This window comes from Periplaneta americana, chromosome 13 (genome assembly GCF_040183065.1).
Source record: "Periplaneta americana isolate PAMFEO1 chromosome 13, P.americana_PAMFEO1_priV1, whole genome shotgun sequence".
NCBI lineage: Eukaryota > Metazoa > Arthropoda > Insecta > Blattodea > Blattidae > Periplaneta > Periplaneta americana.
In genome coordinates, this window is record NC_091129.1 from 114,343,948 (window position 1) to 114,370,209 (window position 26,262).

The following is a 26,262-nucleotide window of genomic DNA, read 5'->3' on the forward strand; positions in this document are numbered from 1 at the left end:
TGGGAATTATATGCATAGTGAATGAAAACAGTTTTTTTTACAGCTATCCTGAGAGACAATTATGAAAAACGCTGAATTATTTACTTCATTATTTAACTCATGAAATGTTTTTTTTAAGGACAGCGATGGACATTTTATACAGGCAAAGTTGTTCACTTATGCATTGTGACGTTGAAACCAAAGAGTATAGACTATGAGCCAGGCATTCTAGATTACACGAATGAACGTATCCAGTTGTTGCAGTCATCGAGAGTCGTTTTATTTGTAATCAGAAGTACTCGTAAATATTGGAAACTAATTTATATAATGTTTAATTGATAACGCCAAGTTAAGTTATTACGTTCATATAGATTTAATTCCTTAAAATACCCAACTTCATGGCGGGATCTTCTACATGACGCGTACATTTTTTACGAATACGGACGAACTACGACGCGCCCAATTTTTAAAATACGCGCCAATACGTACTGAGGTAAGACGGACGCCATTTTAAAGTACGTTTGTTTATAGAGAAGGGAAATTCTTATGATTTGTAATGGAAATGTTCGGGTATTTGGATGTGAGGTAGTGCAGAGACAAACGTTATAAGCTGCATTTCACTGTATATGAAAGACAAAGCGATTCGCTACCTTACATATGAATGAAAGCATTTGTTGAGTATTTCATTTCAACGCATTAGGAACTGACGTAGAAAGGCGCCAAAAAACCTATTTCAGACTAATGCCCATACAACTGTCACGACTTTAGACCTCCAGCGGTGTTGGTAAGTACAGTCGTAATTTAATATTGGCATATAATCATTTCAGGTTATTTTACAATGCTACAGTTTAACCTCACCAATTGCCTTGGATGAAGGGTCAACTGTGCTAAGTCAGTGGTAGTAACATACTAGGCTATATAGACTCACTTCTCTTCGTTTGTCTGTTTACTAAATATTTACAGATTATAGTGGATTCTAAAAGAAATGTGTATATATTTTTCCTTTTCGTTTCAGATAAGCGTGGAGCTGGGTATTTGAACTATATACATTTTCCTGAACAACCATGTTTTACGCCCACTTTGTATTGGCAAAGAAGGGGCCTTTGGCCCGAATCTGGTTAGCAGCCCATTGGGATAAAAAGCTTACTAAAGCGCATGTATTTGAAACCAACATTGAAAAATCCGTCGATGGTATATTGCAACCAAAGGTATGTTATGTTTTTATTTACAACTTTGCTGTAGGATATATCATTTTAATTCAGCATGTGGAATGAAATCGGGGGAAAATTTCAGTATACGGTTGTATAAAATATGGATTGGATAATCCAAAAGTAGTTTGCACTCATAAGTAGGGCCTACATAGTACAACTAGGCCTATAATATATTTCTTGTAACATTTCTGTTTGCTCTTGAATAACGTTATGCTTTGCGGGAACGTGAAGTTGAGATTGTGATAATTTAATCTATGAACAGTGCATTTTTAATTACACTTTCATCATCTCATTACATAATATTGATGAAACTTCGATATCTCCCCACACCATACAAGAGAGAGAAAACTGACTTAAATCATTGAAACCTTTCCACTTTCTTCGGCATCACATCACTTATCTATCCCCCCCAACTAATCCACTAACCTTGTCACATTTTTTGGCCTCATGTCACTTAGCAATCCTCTTATTTAACTCATAACGAAACGCAAATCAGATTGCAGTCTCATGTGTGGTGTGATGAGATATCGAAAATTGGCTCATAATATTCAATAATGTGGCCAACTTAATTTAATTTTGTCCGCACTCTTGTTTACAGGTGAAGATGGCATTGCGAACATCAGGGCATTTGCTTCTCGGCGTGGTACGCATCTACTCACGAAAAGCGAAATATCTTCTAGCTGATTGCAATGAAGCATTCGTGAAAATAAAAATGGCCTTCCGACCGGGAATGGTAGACTTGCCCGAAGAGCACAGGGAGGCAGCAGTCAATGCCATTACTTTGCCGGAAGTGTTCCATGATTTTGATACGGCGATGCCAGAGCTTAAGTAAGTCTATAAAGATTTGAGTTCGTGTAATTATTCTGATACTGATTTTCTTAATTTATTATGTAGATATTTGGGTTACAGCGACGTTGACATCGAGGCCCAGTTCAGCTTGAATCAGTCCCGTGCAGAAGAGATTACCATGAGAGAAGACTATGGAAATATTAATCTTGTGGCAAGTGATGAAGGTTTTGGAGATATGGGCTTCGACACAGAACCACCGGAGTTAATGAGGAATGTTTCAACATTGGAACCATCTCTTGATCAAGTATGTATCACTTTCTAAAGCAACTTTTTTTGTGTGTAGTGATACATTTGTCCATTATCTGTGTCAGTGCCATTTGTGCAGTGATCGGATAATTTTAGAGTTCTGTTCATACTAATTTGATTTGTTTGGTATCAAAATTTATATGTACAGATAGAGAGGAATGTGGTGTATTTGCGTAAGATTGTTCCTGATGTAAACGAATGAGTAGTACTTTCTGTCTGTAAATGCAGCACATAATTGGCAAGATGTAATATGCACATACTTGACATAAGTGATCAATGGGAATTGTGCGGCTTTGAGCATGAAAGTAACATTGTTGAATAGAAAAAGCAAGATGTTTTGCACATCTTTCCTAGTTGCTTTTCTTGCATGGAACCATTTATGTATATTCCTTTGTGCAGAATTCGTGACATTGGACTCTGAAATTGAAGTAAGAATATAATTGTAGTCATATAGATTATGTGTGGAAATTGAATGAGTGTAGGGAAAATTAACTATTTTAAATAGGTTCTGTGAAACTTGATTCGGGAGGGTGGAATCAAAATACATCTTTGTCGAAAATGTATTTCACCTTTTCCATGAGGAATTTGAAAATGAGTTCGACAACTAAGCATATGTTCAGTTGTTTCTGTGCATTGCCAATTAGAGACTAGGCTCTAGTAACAGTGATTCAGCCTATCATCACTTAATTGTAAGCCTAAAAATGTTCGAAATTGCGATTTTAGTACCGTTGAATTCGTCTAAGTGATGCACATCTACCTGCAAAGTCTCGTAAATCACATTTTAATATTAATCGCGGAAAAGTAAACATTTCCACACCACTTAAGCCCGCAATTAATGGCGACAAAAACAGTCTTTTCATTCTCCTGTAAAGATTTTGATTTTGTGGGTTATGCGTATTTGCACCTTGAGCAGTGCTGTGCTTATTGTGTTGTTGACTGCATTTCATTTTATTTAGTTGTACTGGCAGAGTTAAGGCCATAGAGCCTTCTCTTATACTCTACCAAGTCACAAAATAGGCCTACACAAACAATAAAATTTAAGAAAAAGTGAAAAGAACAAAATAGCCTACTAACATATTACAAAATATAACAAAATTGACACAAAATTCGATTGCTCATTATTCTTGCGACAACCTAGCTACATTTCATTGGGATTCCCGATTTACTACGAAAATCGTCTGTAGCTGCATTTAGATTGGCAACAGGCCATGACTGTTTGGCCAAACACCTGCATAGAATTGGAATATATCAGTCCCCTAACTGCCCATTTTGCAACTCAAACCAAGAAATGGATTTGGAATACTTCAAAATCTGTGCTTCAGTGGCTGACCATGATAATATCTTTGAAAAATATTGGAGTGCAAGAGGTCAAATGACTTTGTTGTCAAATGCCTGGCATTAGAAAACAACATTTCATTGGGAAGCCAGGGGGAAAATAATGCAGATGGACTAAACAATAGGAAGAAGTTAGAGAACAGTAATAACATTCTTGTACTCAAAACTAAAGTATTACTACATCTGCTATTTAATGACGCTCTATCAATAGTGCAGTTATCTAGTGTTGGTGAAATTGATGATGGCAAGAGATGAGATCTAAAATTCTACAAGATATTAGACTTACTCGACATTCGCCATACAATTAGAGAAAATCTCAAATAAAAACCAACCAGGTATTATAATAAGTCAAAACGGGATTTAAACTCATGACCGATACAGTCTTGTTGCACAAGTTCTTTTGTGAATAAAGTAGTTTTTGGTGGAGGATTGAGGATGGCAAATTCGATAATCTGTCATGGGTCATTGAATTATGATAGGGGTAGCTTACTTTCCAAAGGACAACATCGATTTCGTGTCAGCTAAAATTCGCGACACCACGGCCACATAGTAAACATTACCATGAACTCTCCTTGAAATATGAATTCTGGGATAATGTGAGACTTATTCTTGTCTAATTTAGTTAGAGAAAAATATGCTGATTGTTGTCGTTCTTGGTGGCCTAGCAAATGCCGTGCTAATTGTAGGATCTCAAAACTTTCGCAGATTAATTGGATATTAAGCTAGAGTATAAAGGGCGATAAATCCTTAGTCTACTTCTTCCTGAAAGTAAATGAAGCTGGGAGACTTATGTCTTAGATTTACTGTATATAAAAGAACCTTGTTCCTGGTAGACTGCATGTACAAGCAAAATTTGTTGTTCAAATTTAGTTTTGACACTGAATAAATCTGCATTTGAAGGTGTCGTTAATAGAATATTACTATTACAAAATCAGTCAAAGTGTCAGGAACATTGAAAGTGCGAAATGAATCATGATCACATGACGAGAGCAATGTAGTTGGGTAGATCATTTTACCGATAGAGTTGTTCCCAGGGTCTGCTGTAGGTGGCTGACCTCTGTGTTATCTGGATTACAAGCTTATCCAACACAAGTCATAAATTAGGGGTACACTGGGATTGAACCTTGGTCCAGAAGATTGAGCCCAGCACTCTTCAGATAAATAGTGAAGGAGTGATGTATATTGTGATGTCACAATGAAATGACATTCTCTAGTCATGTGACTTTCCGCTTACTTTATTTCCATTTTAATCGAGAAAGATAATTTCGGAAGTTTACAAATATACGTTATGAGAGCACATTACTTTTCATTAAAATAAGTCACTTTCAGTGGAAAGTAAGATCCATTCAAGTTCCTCATTGTTGGTTTATTGTTAGGTTCGAGTTATACTTAATTCAGCAGTAAGAATTGTTTGATACAACGCTTGTATTGGCATAAAATGGGATTGAGAGATTAGATTAAAAATTGCAATACATCATGATGAAGTGTTTGTGCAATTTGTAGATGAATATGAAATGAAAATACTGTTCATATTTAATTGAGTTGAACCAAATGGAAATACACACATTATCTTTGTTCAGTCCTGAAATGGAGCAAAAATTATATCTTTTCTCTTTGTTTACCTCAGGATCAATGCGTGTGAGACTTTGATTATGTTAGTTTTACGTTCCTAGAAATAGTGTATTGAAATTATATTGGTATGAAATTTATATCATCAAATTAATAGTTCTAATATAATTACAATTCAAGATTATTAGGGTCGGCCTGGGTGGCGCAGTCTGTGCCCGAGGTTGCGAGTTGATCGTGGCCCAGGTCATTGGCTTTTAAGTGTCCTTAAATGCAACAGGCTCATGTCAGTAGATTTACTGGTATGTAAAAGAACTCTTGCGGGACAAAATTCCGTCACACTGGCGATGCTGATATAACCTCAGTTGTTGCGAGCATCGTTAATAATTAATATACATATATATAAAGAGATTCTTAGGTTGTTTGGTAAATTTTTAGATTTTTAACAGTGGAAGTAAATATTAGAATGACAGAAGGAAAATCTCAAATTATCAGACTCTGAATTTATAACTTTTGTTGGGAAGCCTGAGGTCCAGGTAACACACGGGCTTTCTCTGGATACTCCAGTTCCCCTGTGACATTCCATTATGTTTACATTGAGTTTTAATTGCCTGCTGATGAATTGGCTTTCAGACTTCAAATTTCAAACCAGATTATTAAATAAATAAAACTGATCGAATTTACTTTCTTGATGAGTAATTTGTTTATGGGAGAGCTTGCATTAGATAATTTGGGGATACATTTCCAGGATGTGAAAAGTGGTATTGAAAATTAGTAGTATAGCTTAGATTATATTGCTTTAGGTTACCATTTTGCCGTGGTTAAATTTGTTAAGCATAAGAAATAAAGTGGATTACTCATTCATTACATTAAAGAGTTATTTTAAATAGCTATTGTACATGGTAAAACATTTTTTTTTTTTATTTAAGAACGATAAATGTGACCCAGACCTCTTCTAGACAATTAACACTTTAGATTCTTAGGCACGACTTAATTGTTTTCCTTTATGTAATTTACTTCTTACTGTTTTCAGGCTAATCTTTTGTTCAGTGATGGTCCCACTGTTGATCAGATTGCTCTGGAAAAAGAGAAGGAACCACAACCATCAACATCAGGTGGACAGTCTTCACGATCTGCTCTTGAGATTGATGCACCCATTCGAGATGATGGGTTTGGAGGCAATTTAGGTCAGGATATTATAGGTATGTAACTCTTTACATTGTTAAAATCTGTTATAATTATTTACGTTACAAGAACTTAACATGCGAGCATGGAATTTAACTAAACAAGCAACAGCGAGTTCAGTTATCCATGTGAGCATGTTAAGTTCTTATAACGGTCGTGTATTGTACAATGTTTTATGATATTTTGAATTGTATATCTTAAGAGAAAATAAATTAATAATTGTATCTCGCATGTTGTTTGAACAGAAATTATTGAGAATTTGTAGATAAAATAACAATTGAGAAACATCTTAATCAGTAGAGCTAGGATTTATATGTAGTATGAGTTAAGAATGATGCCGAGTATAGTTGAGTCGATGTGATGCCAGTTAAGAAGGTTTTGAGCCTGGTTGACAAGACTCTAAATGCAAGAAAAGTCACAAGGACTAGACAATGCAGCTTTTAAACCCCCCGCTGTTTTGTAAGTGGTGGTTAAGAGGATTAAAGACCCTTAGCGCTAACTAATGGAAGTACTGAATGACAAGAATGGCAAGTATGAGGATTGGGGGGCATGGCTTGCATGTTTATAAACTATACCAACTAAAAATATTAGCTATTACTATATACGAACCCTAGCTCTATTAATCAGTTACTATGATAGGGAAAACATCATAATCGGTTACTATGGTAGGAAAATAATACAAAAGATTTTACTACAAATGGTTTTGTCTGAGATTAATTTGTAGAAATGGATTGCATTGAAATTCCTAACGAAATATTGGTAGAAGCAGACCAAGCATGCCAAAGAGCTATACCAGGAAAATTGTGAGATCGATATTATAAGGAGCTGTCACTATTTAACGAATGGCGAAAAAAGAAGGCGATGAGTGAGCTGTTAAATGAAACAGTTGTGTAGCCCTTTAAGTGTAAAATAAAAGGTGCTAGCCTGTTAAGTCATACTTTACTTACATAGATGTGCCTCTGTTAAACAATCTTTACGATTCAAAATACCATAAATATGTTTAATCTATACTGAAACTATTTTTGATATTGAAGAAACTGTTCACTGATTTGGATCTTTGTATTATAATGTCAAGATATTTGTCAGGAGCAGTGTTTGTTTATTGAACATTCAGTCGTACTTGAAAGTCTCGTTATCATGCTAGCCAGTAGATCCAAGGCTTGCTGGTTAATACCCAGCCGATGGTAGTGAATTTTTAAAAGGAATGAAAATAGAAATAAAAGTGAAGCATAGAAGTTTGTGTTGTAGCTTTAAGGTATTAGGGGGCAGGGGAAACTATCCAAATTGACAGGACTTCAGGTAAAAATTATCAGTCATTCATTGACCACATTAAAATTAAAGTCTCGAGATAGAACAGTGGACTTGTGTGGATAGCCTAACTACACATGTCGCCCCTCCCCTTTCCAACTGTAATACAGCTATCAAGTAAATATTCGCCAATGAACTGAATTGTCATCGATGAGTATTGTAATATTGTATGGTGGCAGTAATAGTAGCTAATGCAGATCGATATTTTATCTCCTTGTGTGTTGTCAGCTTACCAGTAGTACATGGCGAGTCAAATGTTTTGTTCTGCATCAGTCTTTTGTCTGTCTTACTCTCTCTTTATTGGGAAGCATAATTTAGCAGATGTGGCGAGAGTCGGTGGCTGCCACTGATCTACTTCATCCTAATATTGTAATGTTGCAGCTGGAGGATTGTTTGAGGGAGGGCTATTCGATGATGCTCCAATGCCAGCTGAAGTTCCGGCAGTTGAGACAAGTGCCGTTCAGCAAGTAGAGGAACCTGAGAAACCTGCAGAAGAAGCCGCACCTCATGACAGTGATGATGACATGGGAGATCATTTTGGTGGGCCACCATCTGTGGGGGGACACAGGTAGGGATGAAATTATCCAGTTATTAAAGCACATTTAAATTCTGATTTATTGGACCAAGCTTCATAATTCTTTAAGTATTTAACTGATATATCACTAGGAACCTGAGTTTTTAGCATCTATTTTTCTCAAAATTAGCATCTGCTTTTTCCAAATTAGCATTTAATTTTTTTCAAAGGAAACTTTGTGCATTTTATCTTTCATTTCCCAAAAGATAATATTGTCAACAGTTTAGTTCCTCCTTCAAATTACGTCTGTCTGAAACATCAGCACCATACTGTGATAAAACACGTTCACTGTCCACAATACTTGCAAACATACATAGTACATACATAGTGTTCTGCCCATGGGCAGGTCTTTCACTACAAACCCAGCATTCTCCAGTTTTTAAATTTACTGCCTTCCTCTTAGTCTGCATATGATCTACATGTCTTATGTCGACTATCATCTGATATCTTCTTCTGCCCCAAACTCTTCTCCCGTTCACCATTCCTTCCAGTACATCCTTCAGTAGACAGTTTCTGCTCAGCCAGTGACTCAACCAATTCCTTTTTCTCTTTCTGATCAGTTTCAGCATCATTCTTTCTGCACTCAATCTTTCCAACACAGCTTCATTTCTTATTCTGTCTGTCCACTTTACAAGCTCCATTCTTCTCCGTATCCACATTTCAAATGCTTTTTATTCCTCTTCAGTCCACACCTGTGGAGTAACAGTCAGCACATCTGGCCGCGAAACCAGGTGGCCCGGGTTCGAATCCCAGTCAGGGCAAGTTACCTGGTTGAGGTTTTTTCTGGGGTTTTCCCTCAACCTAATACGAGCAAATGTTGGGTAACTTTCGGTGCTGGATCCCGGACTCATTTCACCGGCATTATCACCTTCATATCATTCAGATGCTAAATAACCTAGATGTTGATACAGCGTCGTAAAATAACCCAAGAAAAAAAATTACTCTTCACTTCGTCGTAATGTCAATGTTTCTGCCCCCATACAATGCCACACTCCACACAAAGCACTTCACTAGTCTTTTCCTTAGTTCTTTTTCCAGAGGTCTGCAGAAAATGCTCCTTTTTCTATTAAAAGCTTCCTTTGCTATTGCTATTCTCCTTTTGACTTCCTGACTGCAGTTCATGTTACTGCTTATAATACATTCCAAGTATTTGAAGCTGTTGTTTTTTTCTATTGATGTATGATACTGTTTTGTAATGTCATGTAATATGATGACGTGTATGTTTCAGTATTGATGGTGACTCACGCCCTGCAACTCCTGTGCAAGGTTTGGTACCAGAGCCTCCGCCTCCTGAGCCACAGCCTGTAGTGCCACCTCCTATTGAACCAGCATTCCAGGACCCAGTAGAAGAGCAGCCTGGCAGTGTTACTCATGATCAGACAACACTGCTGCAGAATGAGGAGGAGAGTTTTGCTCTGGCTCCGGTTGATGCATCTGCATTGAGAGGTAAGTGCTGCTGTTTGTATTTTGATAATGCAAGTACTTAAATTGCCTTATCACAGTTCCACAAATTGAGTAGTCTGCCCAAACTGTTACTTCTAAGTTCCCTACACCTACTTATTCCGAATAAAATTACACAAACTTCAAACATATGACTACATTATTAATATAAGTTTAAAATTATAACAGCATGATATGTTAGTTTAGTAAATTATCAGGTTAGTCATTCGGGAGGTATGTCTGAATTAAATGATTGCCCGTACATGTTCAGACTTGAGTTCACCAAGAAGACGTAAGCGATCGTTAGAGTCAATTATTTCCCACAAATTTCCCATGAAGAAATGTGATCACTTGAGAAATACCGTATTTACCCGCATAATGGATGCATTCCAATTTTTCTCGTTAAAAAAAAAATCCCTGCATAATAGACGCAGAGAGGAATGTGAATCTTTGACAAAATATGATAGCAGTGATGCTGAACCTGACAGTTAATAATAACAATAAAGTTTTTTGTGTTATTGTCACTGTATTCATTGTTACAAGTCATTTGTTTATGCAACTGCAGCTGACTATCGATCATCTTAAGTGCGACTCATTCGATATATAAATTAATCATGGCCCATGTAAGGTTACATATTCTATTGATTATTTCAGCATTCGAACTGGCGCACCTTTAATACGTGTTCCTCTCCCTCCCATAATTTTTTCCTCGCATAAAGGACGCGCCCTAGTTTATTTATTATATAAAAAAAAAAAGTGCGTCTATTATGGGGTAAATACAGTACTATTCCTCCTTGGTTCTCCATTCATTTGTTCGCGATTGCTTTACACCATTTTAAAATATAGTAGGCCTATATCTGTAGTTTCGTTGTTATAAGTGTTATTATAATTTATTTGATTTTCCATATAGGTATATATACTGTATATACACATTTCTGTAACTCTTAGGAGATGTGCATGAAGTTTCATAGCTTGCTGCCATTTTGTTATAGATAACTGCAAAACATAACAATGGAATCTCGTTCAGATACTCGCACTACCATTTGTTTGTATGTTTACTTTTTCTGCCGCTTAATTTGGAGAGCACTACAGTTGGAAAATTTCAAGAAATCATAGGGTCTGGAGACTTATCTCAAGGGCAAAAGCCTTTGTATTTTTCGCCTATATGAGGAATGGATTTAGGCTTGCACAGACTTGTGTATAGGGCTCTTTTTAGTGTTACTTCTTCACTATTTCTGATATTCAGCGAGCTTCATTATTATATGTATTTTCGATAATAACAAACATCTAACAAGAATCAACAGATAATATTCAGCATCATATGTGTAATGGCATGTAAGCGATAATCAAATTTTGGTAAATTATTTTATATTGTTCTTACGGCATTAGGATTATAGATTGGATGATGGTTGCACGATACAGTAAACAGTGTACTCTTCTAACTGTTGTAATAGGCTAATGTAAATACAGTATAGGCAGCAGCAATAATAATTATAACTATGGATAATGATAATTTATTAACAATCACCGAATTTGGTGTTTTGATGTACACCACATTTGTTTCCGACTTTGATATTGTAATGTTTTTAGATACCTATATCTCAAGGACAGTAGGCCTACAGGTTGATGCTGAATGTCGTGACCCTGTAGAGACAAAATCTCGTAATCTAACGAAAGATTTACCTTATGGTGATAACAAGGAATAAAACTAATGTGTAATAAACATATTTGAAAATTGTCACTTATGTTAATAGATTTAATCATTACAACAAAAAATTCATTCTTTCGTCATCTGGCAATAGAGACAATCAGTATAATTTCCACATTAATTGAATTTAATGTATTAAATAACGAAATTATGATTACTATCAATAACGATAATTGAAGCTTCATTGCGTTTGTAATGATAAGCAGGTACCTTTGCCTTTTCACTCCCTAATGGCGGCACTTGCAACATTCACCCAAACATCCCCATCTAGTGGGCGACGTACCAAAACGTGTAGTTCTTCCAGCCACCATAAAGGCATTGCCCTTGGTACACCATAGGAGGTGAACTATGTAACACTGCGTATGATGATAAATGGAGCGATGGTAGAATGCCAGTAGGGGAAATGGGAGTACTCAGCGAAAACCTGCAACCAAACACAGTCTTTGCCCTGTACAAATTCCAGTTTGACCCACCAGGATTCAAACCCGGGTTACCAGCATGGAAAACTGGTACTCTAACCATTTGGCTAATGGTGCACCTGTTTCCATAATTGTAATTTGTTAAATTTTACTAACTAAATATTGGTAACATTGTGTGTTTGCTTAATATTTTTAGGTTTCACAAAGACAAAACGTAAGCGTAAGCTGATTGTTGATGAAATTAAGAACATATCAGGTGAAGAGATGAAGGCCCAGCTCTCAGATACAAGTGACATTGTAACGACACTGGACTTGGCTCCACCTACAAAGAGACTGATGCACTGGAAGGAGACAGGTGGTGTAGAAAAACTGTTTGCCTTACCAGGGCGTCCCATCCCTGCAAGAGCTCTTTCGAAGGTAAGCTAATAGCAACAGGACAGCACATGGTTTACACTTGTTAGTGTTTTATTTCGTGGGGGAGGGGGATATTTTTTTCGTAAGTATAAATTTCGAGACATTTATTGAAGGTACCCATTTGAAAATATTTTTAAATGTCCATTATTTTTATTAGTAAGTTAGGCCTAACACGAATTTCCATGTATTTATTGACAAGTCTACAAATTTCTCTCTTCCAAAATGTTTTATTACTAAATTCGAATGAAAATATGTGCATTTATTCGAATATTTTCCTTTTAATAATTTCTTTATTCTTGACATTACACTAAAGTAATATTTTTTTTTTCGAGAAGTTTTAGTACCATGAAAGAAATACTTAAAACATTTCATTTGAGTAATTTTTTGTAAACATTTCGAGGTAATTGCGATGTATATACAATTGAATAACTCTAATGATTTTTGTTGATTACAAACACTGATAGACAGACATTCAGTTTTACATTGTAAGATAGCAAAAGCAACAGGAAGAATTGTGGCATTTCCATTGCAGTCTTTCTGATTAAATAAGTAAAGAAGTGCTTAAGAGAAAACATTGCTGAACATGGGAAAGCAAAGGATTTACCATGCTGTGCATAATCTAATTTGACTTGGCACATGGAAGAAAAAAGAGTTAGGCCTGATTTGACATAAATTTGCAGTTCCACTTATCATGGGTATTGTATAGCTATTTGCATTGCACTGTCTGTAGTGGATTGTATGAATTTGTTTAGATATATCAGCGTCACCTGACCAGCAAAGCTGCAGAGAACTATGACTTCGGGCTCATTGGAGATGAGAATGAGGAGGATCTGGCGCTGGAGCAGGTGAAGGAGGGAGAGGGAGAGGTACAGGAAATAATAATAGGAGGAAAACGCATCCTTCGCAAGAGGAAGCTGCCAGAACACGAGGATGTAACGGTATGTGTTCGTCCAAGTGACGACAAGGAAGTAAAGAATTTTGTTTGTTTATGGGAGATCAATCTGTGGTCTCTGGTATTTATTACTCTTTTTGAGTCAACTTTGTGTGAGGCCATAAAGAATGGTCTCTGGTGTTTTACTTTTCAGTCACCTTTGTATGCTTGTCAGAGATCATAGTGTAATCTCTGGTGTTCATTCCTCTTCAGTCACTTTTATTTGTCAGAGGTCACAGAGAGTGATGTTCATTATTCTTTTACATTCTTACCTGTGTAACTCTGACTCACTCCATTGCATGTTATAGTTGGTCTTTTGTAATCTTACACTTTTCACAGAATGTGTGAGAGCTAGTGCTGAAGTTACAGATCATGTATAGCATAAGACAAAATACAGGGCTATTCCAAAAGAATTAAACGAAAATGGAAAGGATACCCATTTTAAACGAAAATGGAAAGGATATTCGTATAGATACGATTACGTGGTTTTCACCAGATGATAGAAAAATACTACAAGTTTTGCATGTCATATAGGATGCCCCCCCCCCTCCAAGAGAAATAGAAAATGAGACTTTGCTTCAAGCCTAGTTTTCTCAGATGGAGCAACATTCCACTTGCCAGTAAGTTGAAAAGTGAATTGCCACAATGTGCACTGGTGCACAGAAAAAAAAAAACGTGAAGCACGAATGGGATTCGTCAAAAGTTAAATTTTTGTGCACCATTTCTCAGCAAGAAAAAGTACAGAACTATCTTCTTTGCAGAGATGACAGTAACTGGTAACTGGGCTTTCGTATCTTGACTCTATAATTTGGTTATTTCCACAGATATACAATGATTCTGATTTCATTTTTCACCAAGGCCATGCCTCACTCCATTTTCATTATGATGTCTATACATTTTTTAATGAAGTTCTCCCACATTGCTGGTTCGGTCAAATTGGTATTTATGATTTTGCCCTAAACTGCTGGCAAACTTCATCTCCAGACCTAAAGCCATACAATTTCTTTGTATGGGGCTATGTAAAAGACATCTTAGTACCAAACTGAAGAATAGTCACATAAGCTATGGAAGGAATAATAGGAGAATTGTTTTGGATTGAATGTGAAACAAATTAATCTATCACCTTGATATGTGCAGTGTAATTGGAGGTGCACACATGTTAGTTCTGTAAGATGGAATTTGGAAAATTTCTTTGTAACTAATATTTTTATGTATGCAGATGTCCTTATTATTAATGTTTGAAATAGATATTTTATTTTTGAATAGCTTCGTATTTTCTACATACACTCCCAATCTGCAACAGTTACTTGTACAGCCTAAATATATGGGTTTATTGAAAAGTTTTTGGACATTGGTATAGCAATCCCGTGAAATGTTAGTATTTCTGAGTAATTGCTGCAATTTGTCAGTATTAGAATAGTGATTAAGAAAAGCTCTTTCGCTAAGGCAACTCTATATCCAAAGTCTGGGAGACAGGTGATGAGCATACACATTTTTGGTGTTCAATATGTATAGGAAAGAATAACTAAAGAAGTTACAATAACCAAGTGTGTTTATATGAGTTTGCTTTTACATTGGATCCGTGGGAAAAGGTTATGATCAACCTCGTACATTGTATTTTATATAATTTAGCTGGTTTGTTCATTTAATTGTTTCTTCGTGTCTGAAGTTGCACTGGATTTGTTCTCCATTTCATTTGAAACGCAATACAAGCATGCTGTACCGTATCCAATTGGGTGTCTCACCAAATGAAACCTAATGTGTAATTTTTCTATCCAGGTGAGCAAGAAGTTAGCAGAACAGCAGGCCGAGCTGCCACAGGACCCTGTGGATTTGCAGCAGTTCATTGCTCCAACTCCTCTTCCTCTCGTTCCCCCTGCAACCCCACAGACATACCTTCCACCTCCCACCCCCTTACAGCCCGAGGTACCAGTGCCAGTGCCTGATATGTCTGTGCTCGGTGCTGTTCCTGAAGTGCTTGAACAAGCCCCCACCCCTGTGCCCCTACTTCCTCCCCCCACTCCAGGAATACCACCTCCACCTCCAACACCTGGGCTCCCGCCACCAACTCCAGGTTTGCCTCCTCCTACACCAGGTATGATTCCCCCTACCACTCCCGCACCCCCCACTCCTCTCCCAATGGACGTGGAGATGCCACAGATACCCCCCGACCAGGTAGGGTTGCACATGTTTATTTTACACAAACAATTCATGTTTGTACTTGGGAGAGGATACAATTTTGAATTCTACATTTTGGTGATACTGTCTGGATGGAAGAATTGCAGAACCAAATTGTGTAACACCCAAAGTTTGTGGAGTTATTGGCAGTGAAATTGAGTCTGCCACATTTTTTATTAATGCACTGTGGTAATACAGTGATTAGCAGCCTATTAAGAGAGGTCGTAAATTGGGATTTATTAAGTTTTTCTTCAATTTTCCTTTCTTTATTGTCCTTTGTTTTTCATGATAAAAATTTATTTGCGGAGATGTTTCTCATAATGTTAAAAATTATAAGAGGTACCAAACTATGACTTTATGAAGATGATATATGTTTTTCATACCAAACTTGAATGTCGTATAATTTGTTTCTACAGGTTTTGGCCCCCAGAATATTCACTCAGAGGCCATTTTAACAGTCTTGTCTCTCCATCATTGTTCTGATTACCATTATATGCTTTTACCCATATAATGGACAGGACATTACACTTAGCAACTTTTTCGAAAGTTTTATAGCATTGTTGTACAGTGTTCTATTTGACTGTACTGTCACCATGCATTATTCCCACTTTCACTTGGAATACTGTGATGAAATTGGTACTGGAATAGTTAGGTCTTATATGTCATCATGGAAAACTCCAATGTGTTTTATGCCTTGCTCTCAGATGCGACTCCATACAGGCTTTAGAATTGCTTTATGACCACTGTGCTAAGTGTATAGAGCTATTCCCATGTTAGGCTAAGAACTTATCAATATCACCTTACATACTGTACCATCCCAATTCTTGTAGTATATTGGCTGATAATGTTGCACATGGAAGGTTGGACCAGTGGTATTTTAAATTTACGTATTCGTAAGAGATCGTCTACACGCTGTAAATCTGCTGTATGTGGACATTGATATCCTCCTCTGATAGAATCTGTGTGATTGAGATTGAACCTGCAATACATTGCGTCTCAGGGATCAGTATAGTGTGTAAGCGCAGTATTACAGAAGCTGACTGTTTCTCAGTTCATTATTTCTTTATCTTCCATTTTGGTGTAAATTTGTGCTATTTTGTCTGTAATGCACATTTTGTGGAAATCAATTTAACAAAAACCTAAGCTCAGTAGACCAGTATGCAGAATGTTGGAGTGGTGAGTAATTTTAGTGTCTTCTCATGATTTGTGATTGATCTGCAGGTACATTCTCTGCTGGAGCAGCATGAGCAGCCCATAGTGCCCCCTATGACACCAGTAGCTCAGCAGCCACTTGCCACAGTAGAACAGGTGCCACCACAGACACCTGCACCCATGCAGCAGCTACCCGAGGAGCAGTTGCCCCACATGGAGAACATGGGCTATGATCTGGTATGTAAGCAGTTGAGATTCAGATGTGGAAATCTTGCTACTTACAACATTGTCAAAAAGCAGCTGTTCATCTTTTTAGAGTTATAGGATATTTTTGTTGAGCCGCAGTACACAAAATGAAGCTTCGTTTTGATTCCACAATGTAGAAGTTCTGAAGTCTGATTAGTGTAATATGTAGCTAATTGGAGATGTATGAGCTATTCCATATGAAATCGATCAGTAAAAAACCTCGCATTTTTTTTATACTCTAATTTTTTCCATATTTATACAAGGTGCTGAGGAGAGTGCATTTTCAAAAATATACTATCGAAAGTCAAACGGTTTTCGTATTATTGAGAGACAAATTTAGTGTATTTTATAAAAACAAGCCTCTTTCAGCGCTCAGAACTCTAGAACCTTTACTGCAGAACATTGAACGAGATCTCATTTTGAAGCTGACATTTGGTAGGCTATGTTAAGAATCCTTATTTTTATTGTATACAGAGAGACAGATAATCTGATTTTACTTATTTTTAGGCTTTTTGCCAATTTGTAAAAATGTAAAAAAATATTGAGAAAAAACCTTGCATTATTAAGAAGGATTCGACATTGTTTGGTTAGTGATACGGCAATAAGTTTCGAGAGTATTAAATAGATTATTTTCACACGCCTAGACTTGAACGGTGCAGTACCGCACGCACTGGCCGAGAGCTGAAGATAAGCTAGCGTTGGGCGTCATTTTATTCCTGTGTATATGAAAACCTGTGATAAAGCTAGCACAGCTATGACTGCTAGACGATACATCACATGTTTATGTCTCCTGGCCTTGCTTACCTTGGCTAGCTCCCGCTTCACAGTCAGCTGGTTAGTTCACGCGCGTACTATTTATTTTCTTTATTTGATATTTTCAATACTTTCTTATCAACGTGCAATCAGTAAAAAAATGTGTTTATTTGTACTTTCAATGTGGAATCTAACTATATATTTTTTAAATATTTTTTTCCTTGGTAAAGGCGTCCTAAATTTCTCCATTTCCATAAAAAGTAAGAGAATTTGTTTATATGTCAATATAAACTTTAATTTCTCAGCATCAAAATAAACCATGATTTTGATCATTGGGTGAAAGGGTTTCGGAGCTACAACAGTTTAAAGTTGCAAATTTTATGAAAATACGATAAATGTAAATATTTTTAATTTAAACACTATGAAGTTCTGATGTCTCAAACTTTGCACAAGGCATTGTATTACAGTTCTCTACGTACAAAAAAAGTTTTATTATATTTAGAAATTGTAAGGTCAATTTTCTCTATATTTCGGTCGATTTGAAATGGAATAGCTCGTATGCAGTGGAGGGGGAAAGAAACTGGCCACCCTACCTCATCTCCTGGCTTAGTTGCCTCATAAGTGGTGTCGTGTTGGTATCACTTGTGAGATTCAGACCTGTCTCCAGATAGCTGACTAAACGACGGTATAGAAGTTAAATATTACCAGTTTCACTCCTCTTCTTCCTCGTCATTCTTATCCTATCCCTGAAGTGATGAATTCCATCCTTCAGTTCTCCTTTCAACTCAAAAATATTTTACATTGCTAGACTGGCAGAGTTCAAGCCTAGATCATATATACCCAGATAGCTCGGTCTTATAGGCTTTGACGGTAACAACTTTTGGCAGGTTTACTATGCTGCCATCCAGTTGTTACATAAGGAGTCACTCATAACTCCCATTTGAATTGCTTTGTGACTGTACTGCCATCTCGTGTTTGTTTACGATGGACGGGTGGTGATCCTGGCAGTTCTCTTCAAAGTGCTACCGATTTTAACATAGGAATGAGCTATCTGTTAGGCTATATATGTGATCTAGGGATCAAGGAAGTCTTCATAAACTATATTTGAAAGCGCTACAGCAAACTCTCTATTATTCGGTTTGTGGGTTATTCATGCAGTTTTTTTTTGTGTGTGTGCATGCGCGTCCTTTGGAAGAAGTTTGAACAAGTTTAGGTTTCCACTATATTGTAATTTTATGCTCTTTATTTGTTTATTTTTGTCTGACTAGTTGGGGAAGCAGGAAATTGCAGCACTGTTAACTTTCAAAATGAGAACTTGGATTTAAAAGAAAAGACTGACATAATTTTATATTTCTTTCAGAATAATCCTCTCATGGCCAACATGGGTTATGATGACCAACATCCGCCAGCACAGACACCAGGTGCTATTTCAGAAAGAGGGGTAGCAACACCATGGAATGAAGATTATGAGTTCCCAGCATCTGTTGGACCGGTTAGTACTGTTAGTCTGCTTATCACCATGTTACTAAACATTTCTTTTTTATTTCAGAAAAACGCGTTATTTTCGGTTTCTGTGTGATATTATGTTGGCATACCTATAATCTTAAAGTGACTAATATACAGAGAAGTTTGGTTTTATATGTACTACATTACTGTTATTATATTTATAAATGACATTACGAAAAGTGATCTTCTGTGATAATTGCATGAGTGCTGTTTAATCTTATTGATAATTATGCGAATTTGATGAAACCACGAGTGCATTTTAATAAGATTATTCAACAAATAAAATTAAATAACTCGCAAAACCGAATTACTTACGTAAATGATAATTGTTATAAAACACAGCAATAAGACATTATTATGTTTCCTTGTAATGAAGTTCAAAAACAAACTGCTATCTATAACGCCATACTAAATACTATTGCCAACCACTCAGAACGGAAATACGAAACAACAATACTTAACCTCAAAAGTAAGATAAACTGAAATGTTACATTAACAGAATAAAAACACAAAAGATTTTTACAGACATTTGTTTATTACTTGAAGTTACAGTAAGTTATTGAAAGCAATTTTTAAAGTTAAATCCTTTCATACTAATGCAATTACATGTCCATTATTGTATGAGGCATCTTGATAAGATACTTCGTCACAAAGTGTCTTTTCAAGAAATACAACTGTGTTTGTTTGATTTCAAGGTGGTTCTGAAATGTTATTGATCAATATCGCAAATTCATCCTACAAGTTGAATAGTCAAGTTAAGTTGATATAATAGTTACCAAGCATTGTATTGGCAACTGTTGTGGTTTATAGCTCTTAATAAAGACGTTACTTTATGTGTCTATTCTCATATCAGTAATATTAATGCCTTCTGTTTAGTTTAAAATTTGTAGAATTGTGTATTGACAGCATAATTCAAATTAATTTGCTTCTAGTTGGAATTAGTAATGAACATAGACTTACGTGTGATTATTTTCGTAGATTAGCTAATTCTCTGTCTTTATTCTATGAATTTAAAACTTATTTCCTTTTTTCCAGAGGCTGTTATTTCAATTTCATTTTATTCTCCAACAAAAAGTAGCATTCATCTGAGCATATTACACTAAAAGAAATAAGTTTTAAGTATTGGGCAATTCTTCTGAATTAGACCAAATCCTATGATTTAAATAATTGATTTACAGTCCTTGTTATATCAATGATTGATCTTTAATATTGTCTGATCTGTTTTGGGTATTTTCACTGTGTCATAAGTATAGAGTCCCGAGGCATAGCATTGTGATGTACTAAGGCATCATGCCTGGACTTGCATAGTGGAATGATTCCATCTGGTTATAAAGTTCTTAAGGTAAAGAATTTCTCATGGAATTTGAGCCAGTACATGGGACTGATGTCCACCCAGCATCGTGATGAATCTGGAGAGCTATTCTAAGTAGCAAAAATCCGGTTTTGAAAATTGCAAGGTGGAAGTTTGTGCTATAATGCTTTTCACATGACTTAGTTCATGCAACTTTTCGTCTTCATGGCTACAGTATTTTGTCTAGGTGTATATAGTGTTCAAGTTAACATCAGTAACAGCAATTGAGTTCTAACAATACATCTAGGCAACATTGCTTAAGTACGAATGGCTCGTGTTCTGGGTGGCTAAAAGACCACGACCTCATGAACTAAGTCGCATGAAAAGGGTATAGCCACACAATACCTCTGTACTGGTTGGATGATCATTCACCTCTGCTAAGACACGTGGACATGAGGTCAGCAGTTGACTGGTGGGCCTTGGCCCTTCATGAGCTGCTGCACCACAGATTACATTACATTCCATGAATATGTACACATCATCAGTTGGAAGCTACATATTGCCTTCATCTTCGGGGAAGTTAATGAAAAGTACCTATTTGCTGCACCCATTACCAAGAACTATTCTCCAGTCCTGAAATAATATTTTTTCCTTAACTATCTTAGAAAGTTTTGTCCCCAATACAGATATCATTATTTCATTAAGTATGTAGTCTTGCCAGCCAGTTCAACTTAGTCTTTGAAATGCAGAAATACCTCTGCCTTTCCTCCCCTCCAGAAAAACTTTTAGGTAGCTTCACTCTGCATAAAAGAAAACTGTTTTAGTGCACTCAAGAACTGCAACATATTTTGCAATAGAGCCTCATTTATATTCATTAATCAGCATAGTCACAATGGTGTCATTTTATATTGCAGCCTGAAGAACAGCAAGTAGATGAGACGTATGAACAGTTTGAAGAGCGAGTGCTCAATAAACGTGCAAGCCACATGTACCACATTGTAAAGAGCAAGCTTACGCGTTCCGATAAACTTTTCCTGTCAGAAATGACACATCGCAATAACAGGAAACAGGTAAGAATTGAAGGGATCAGAGAAATTACACTATATTTGAATTCAGGATGACCATCTGTGTGTTGTTACGAAAACAGTGATGTTAAAAATTAGAGTCATTAGCTATTATTCGGTCTTAAATAGTGTATAAGTATGGCTGTTTCTTTGCAGACACGTGCTTTTGTCTTAAATGTTGTCCAAAATCTATGTTTGATAATTGATATTTGAATATTGTGGACTTGGTTTAGACAGTTTGTGGACTGGCATGCAGACTAGAGTATATTCATTTTCGTTACTTTTGGCAATAAGAAATCAATTAAATAATCCAAGTACTGCGAGATCAAAGCAATTGTAAATTATTAAAAATATTGCATAATACGGGTGTAAATTTGTTATAATTGATTACACATCTCTAGACACAAGAAGCATTTTTGTTATATGTTATCTACTAGAGTGGGAGGTTTACAACAACCATTCAGTGGCAGAAGTGGCCTTGACTTTCATTATGAATGGATCACTTCACAAATGAGCAACATATCTTCTGTGTGAGGACATTTTATCGTAACAATAATTCCTTCATAACTGTTTGGCATAGACTTCACGGGCATTATGACCTTTACATCATAATATAAGTACCCAAGTGCAAACTCATTAAGCACTGGGTGAGGAAGTTTGAGGACAGTGGTTTGACTACAAATATGTACCCTGTTGATCGCTACAGAATTGTCAGGAGTGAGGAGAACATTGAGTATGTCCGACAGTCTGTGGTGCATCATCCAGGGTAGTCAATGCACAAAATGCTCAGATTTTGTTACTATAAGTGGCTACAATTAAGCAGATAATTATAATATTAATAACAACACATTTGTTATTTTTTTCAGGTGGCTCAGAAGTTTTATACACTCCTCGTGTTGAAGAAACATGTAGTGTTGGAACTGCATCAAGAAAACTCATATGATGATATCATGATAACAAGGGGAGCAAAGTTTGACAATCCAGCTCTCTAAAATCTGTAGGCACGTGGTAAGAGAGGGAGAGTGTATTTTGTAAATAAGCATTTGAATACAAATTCTATAGATAGACAAATGTGGTGGTAATATACATACAGTTGTGCCTGTTGGTCAGACTGAACGAGGCTGGCAGGAAAGGGAAGTGGGACACCTTGTGAGTGAGTGAGTGTTGTATTCTACTTTTCGAGCAGTTTGTTTGTCTTCTGAATGGTTCTGATAGAAACTCAACAGAAGAAACAGCGGCAGCACTGCATCTTGTTTGTTCTTGTGCGTTTCTATTCCTGTCAGTTACCTCTCCAGGTTTTGTTGGTACAAATAGGACTGTTAAGATTAACTGCCAATAAGTTTTGGTCAGTGGAACAAACAGTCTTTAGGTTTAATGCTAATTTGTTATCAGATTGTTGCATGTCATGGTGTTGTCATTGATCTCTGTGGAACCTCTGCTTAATATTTTTCAGTTTTTGGTGCATCTTTTTAATGTGATTCACAGTTACAAAATAAATTATAAGAGATTTCAGAATTCTTTGTTGGAAAATTCTGAGAGAAAAATTAAATAGAGATTTCACTTCATTTTGAAAACACCATGAGTAAGCAATTTCTTTATTAATACTATTATAATAACTTTTCAATTTGCGACATACGTTTTATAGCAGATTATATTAATTATAAAGAATATCAATACTATGAACACGTCTGTAGCACAATGCTTATACCACAGTCATCACAGAGTGGGCCACTACACAAACGAGTGTCTGATAGTGTCGTGTTGGAACTAGTGCAAGCTGCAGAAATCGAGTGCTGTCAAGAAATCACAAATAATAAAGTGCTACTCATAATGTGGTTATGCTTCCCAAAACAAAGTATTCAGTTATTCGTGACGAATTTTTGTCATGAAAATATTTATGTGAATGTTGCAGAGGTTAATGGGAGAAATTTTAATAACTATCCCTCCCTCGAGAATTTTGGTTTCATTGTCGGAATTTATAAATTGAAATTTAAAATTCCACATATGTATTGTTGGTTGGCAGGGTTATACACTTAGGAAAATGGTTTGACATACTGAATTCTGAGGAAACTGTCTATGTGAGTGATTTTAGTCTCTCTTTTTTATAATTTTTTTTTTGTTCCCCCAGAACTAAAATCTTCAGGCTACGCCTAAAGTAATATTGTATTAATGTCGAAAGTCAGAACTTAATAAGGTATCTTCTCCCCCATTTTCTCAAAAAGCATTTGTTTGCATTACATTATTTTATTAGTTGTTTGTTACATGTTCACATGCTCAATTTCGTCGTAATTCTTCATGTATTGGCCATTTGTTGCCTGTAGGAATAATTTGCTCAATTCACTGCATTTTCTTTTTGCAGCCCATGTTTTTTGACCAGTTTTTTTATTTTTTAATTATTTTTGATGTAGCTTATAAATTTTCATTTGCTGTATATAGTATAAATTACTTCTATGTTCTTTTATTGTGTAATTTATTTAAGTTGACTGTTATTAATTCTCAAATGGCTGTGCTTCTTTTCTTATCCATTTTTCGATATCTTCCTGTAGATCTTCATAACTTATTTCCATTTGCTTGGAATCCGATCTTGTCTCTTTCATGAATGTTGTCCATGTTTCGTTCCAGTATGATAATTTTGGTATAGTAATTACTGTATTAAATATTGAAATAGTACTTCTGTAGTTTTTTATTGTGTTATGATCTTAATTTGTACAATAGATAAATGCTGTTCATTTCCGTTTCGTATTTTACAAATTTAAAACATTCCTACACCTAGATCAGGGATGATGAAACTTTTTCGTGTTAAAAAAAGGGGGGGGGACTTTAAAGGGACCATAATGAAAACACTGCAAAACTGCAAGAAACCATAATAATAATAATTGTTTGTTTACATCTGAAGTCTGATTAGTGTTAATATGTTAGTAGTGAGCGATGTGTGTGATGAAAGGGAGAAAGGGACTGGCCACCCTACCCCATTATCTCTTTGCTTAGTTGTCTCGTGAATGATGCTTTATTGGTGTCACTTATGAGGTTCAAGCCTGTATTGGGGCAGTTGACAAAACAGCAATAACAATAATAATAAGTGATTGCATAGACTTCGAAATCATAGCATTTATATTATAATAAATAAAGGATGTATATTCTATGTTTCATAGGTGAATCTACTGCGAAGTATATTTGGTTCAAGCATTAACGTTTCTGTGCTACTACATTATTTATACTCTGTTTTTTACTAGTTGTCCTAAGTGAACTATTAGATTAAAAGTTCACAATTCAAATCTAGCTGAGAAAAGATAATGTCTAAAGGGAATGAAAATGCTTAGATTTGCTTCCTTTGAAAGGAAAATTAAGCTAGGAGTTAGGTGTCGTAGATTTATGATTTATAAAAAATTGTGTGTGTGCGCTTGGCTGAGTTAAATTCTATCTCTTAGGTGTGGGTAAAATTTCATTTCTTATGATCAGATTATGAGCAAAGATAATGACTCAAAGTAAATTCTCTTATTTTTTATACTGTTATCTGAGTCACCATGGCAGTCTGATGCTAGAGAACTGGACTCAATCCTGTAGACTTGGGTTCGATATCCCTAGCATTCCGCCCTTCCCCCTCCCAGATTTATAATTTATGTTGGGCAAGCCTATGGTCCAGGTAACACGAGTTTACCAGCCTCCTCTAGCGCAACATGGGCAACGACTCTATCAGTAAATTGGTGTACAGAACTGGCTTCATATGGATGAATAGTGAACTTATCTGAAGATGACATCAAGAATAATCCAATAGAGCCATCTGAATGAGCATTACAAAGACTCGACACTTTTGCTCATTATAAAATGTTTAACTGTTAAATGTTATAGTGTTCTAGTATATACAAGCTCAGTGAGACATACATCACCTGGTTTTATTTCCCTTCTGGAAAAAAGTCCTGCTATATTTTATTTTTTCTGAAAAGTCTATCACCATCAGTTAGGTTTGAATGTGTGATACTTGAATTCTGAGGCAAGTGCAGTAGTCATATGTGTGGCCTCAAAATTGCTAAAACTCTCTCCTTTTATTTGTGGGGAGGGGGGGTCAGAGGGATAAACGGCATAGTTTATCTTCATGTGATAGATGCCATCAACACAAGATTTCTGTGGGTTCTGTTTTACAACATGTAAAAAAATCCTATCGTGATGAAGGGTTCCAAACAAAATTTGTCCTCCAATTCTCGCCCATGTTGAATTTTGATCTGAATAACTTTTGCATTTCAAAATGTAGTTGAATCAACAGCTGCTACTACTACTGCTACTGCTTTTGAATTGTCATAAGTTGTGATGCTCGTACAACTTCCCCCCACTTCAGATAACATAAATTTCTTTTACATAATCTCGCAAGAAAACTAATTCATTTTCCACCTCTCCACCCCGTATTTTTCATAAATTCCTGACCATTAAAACTAAAGTATAGGATTTTTCAAAATTAAGAGATGAATTTAATTCATATTTTCCTCATTTTCTACACAGTCTTATAAATTCTGACTTTGGCTTGTTACACAAGGAATGGGATTTTTTTTATCACCATTACAACGACTTTGTTTGTGACTATTCTGGTGGTCGTGCTACAGCAGACATTTTCCTGTAATTTGGCCTGCATGATCCCCAGATTTTAACCCAGCAGATTATTGGTTGTGGGACTGTTTGAAGGAAAGAGTATACTTGAGCACAAGTACGAGGACTCCATCACTCACACTGTGGCAGATGTTTCAGAACGTCCATACCTGTGGAGTAACGGTCAGCGCGTCTGGCTGCGAAACCAGGTGGCCTGGGTTCGAATCCCGGTTGGGACAAGTTACCTGGTTGAGGTTTTTTCCAGGGTTTTCCCTCAACCCAATACGAGCAAATGCTGGGTAACTTTCGGTGCTGGACCCCAGACTCAT

General features: G+C 36.2%; 1 protein-coding gene across 2 annotated transcripts; it reads left to right on the forward strand.

Annotated features, from left to right (window-relative positions):
• The first annotated feature begins 468 nt into the window (after positions 1 to 468).
• Positions 469 to 24,545, forward strand: vtd (RAD21 cohesin complex component verthandi). Of its 2 annotated transcripts, none has more exons than XM_069843922.1 (14): positions 469 to 763; positions 995 to 1,187; positions 1,789 to 2,018; positions 2,085 to 2,283; positions 6,220 to 6,388; positions 8,061 to 8,247; positions 9,482 to 9,699; positions 12,017 to 12,237; positions 12,987 to 13,172; positions 14,945 to 15,340; positions 16,565 to 16,732; positions 18,855 to 18,986; positions 21,206 to 21,361; positions 22,222 to 24,545. In XM_069843922.1, the coding sequence occupies exons 2-14, from the start codon at positions 1,044 to 1,046 to the stop codon at positions 22,345 to 22,347; spliced, it is 2,532 nt and encodes an 843-aa protein (XP_069700023.1). In that variant the 5' UTR covers positions 469 to 763; positions 995 to 1,043; the 3' UTR covers positions 22,348 to 24,545. The 2 variants fall into 2 exon arrangements, with proteins under 2 accessions (XP_069700023.1, XP_069700024.1); XM_069843923.1 differs by having other exon boundaries at positions 2,100 to 2,283.
• Positions 24,546 to 26,262: the final 1,717 nt, after the last annotated feature.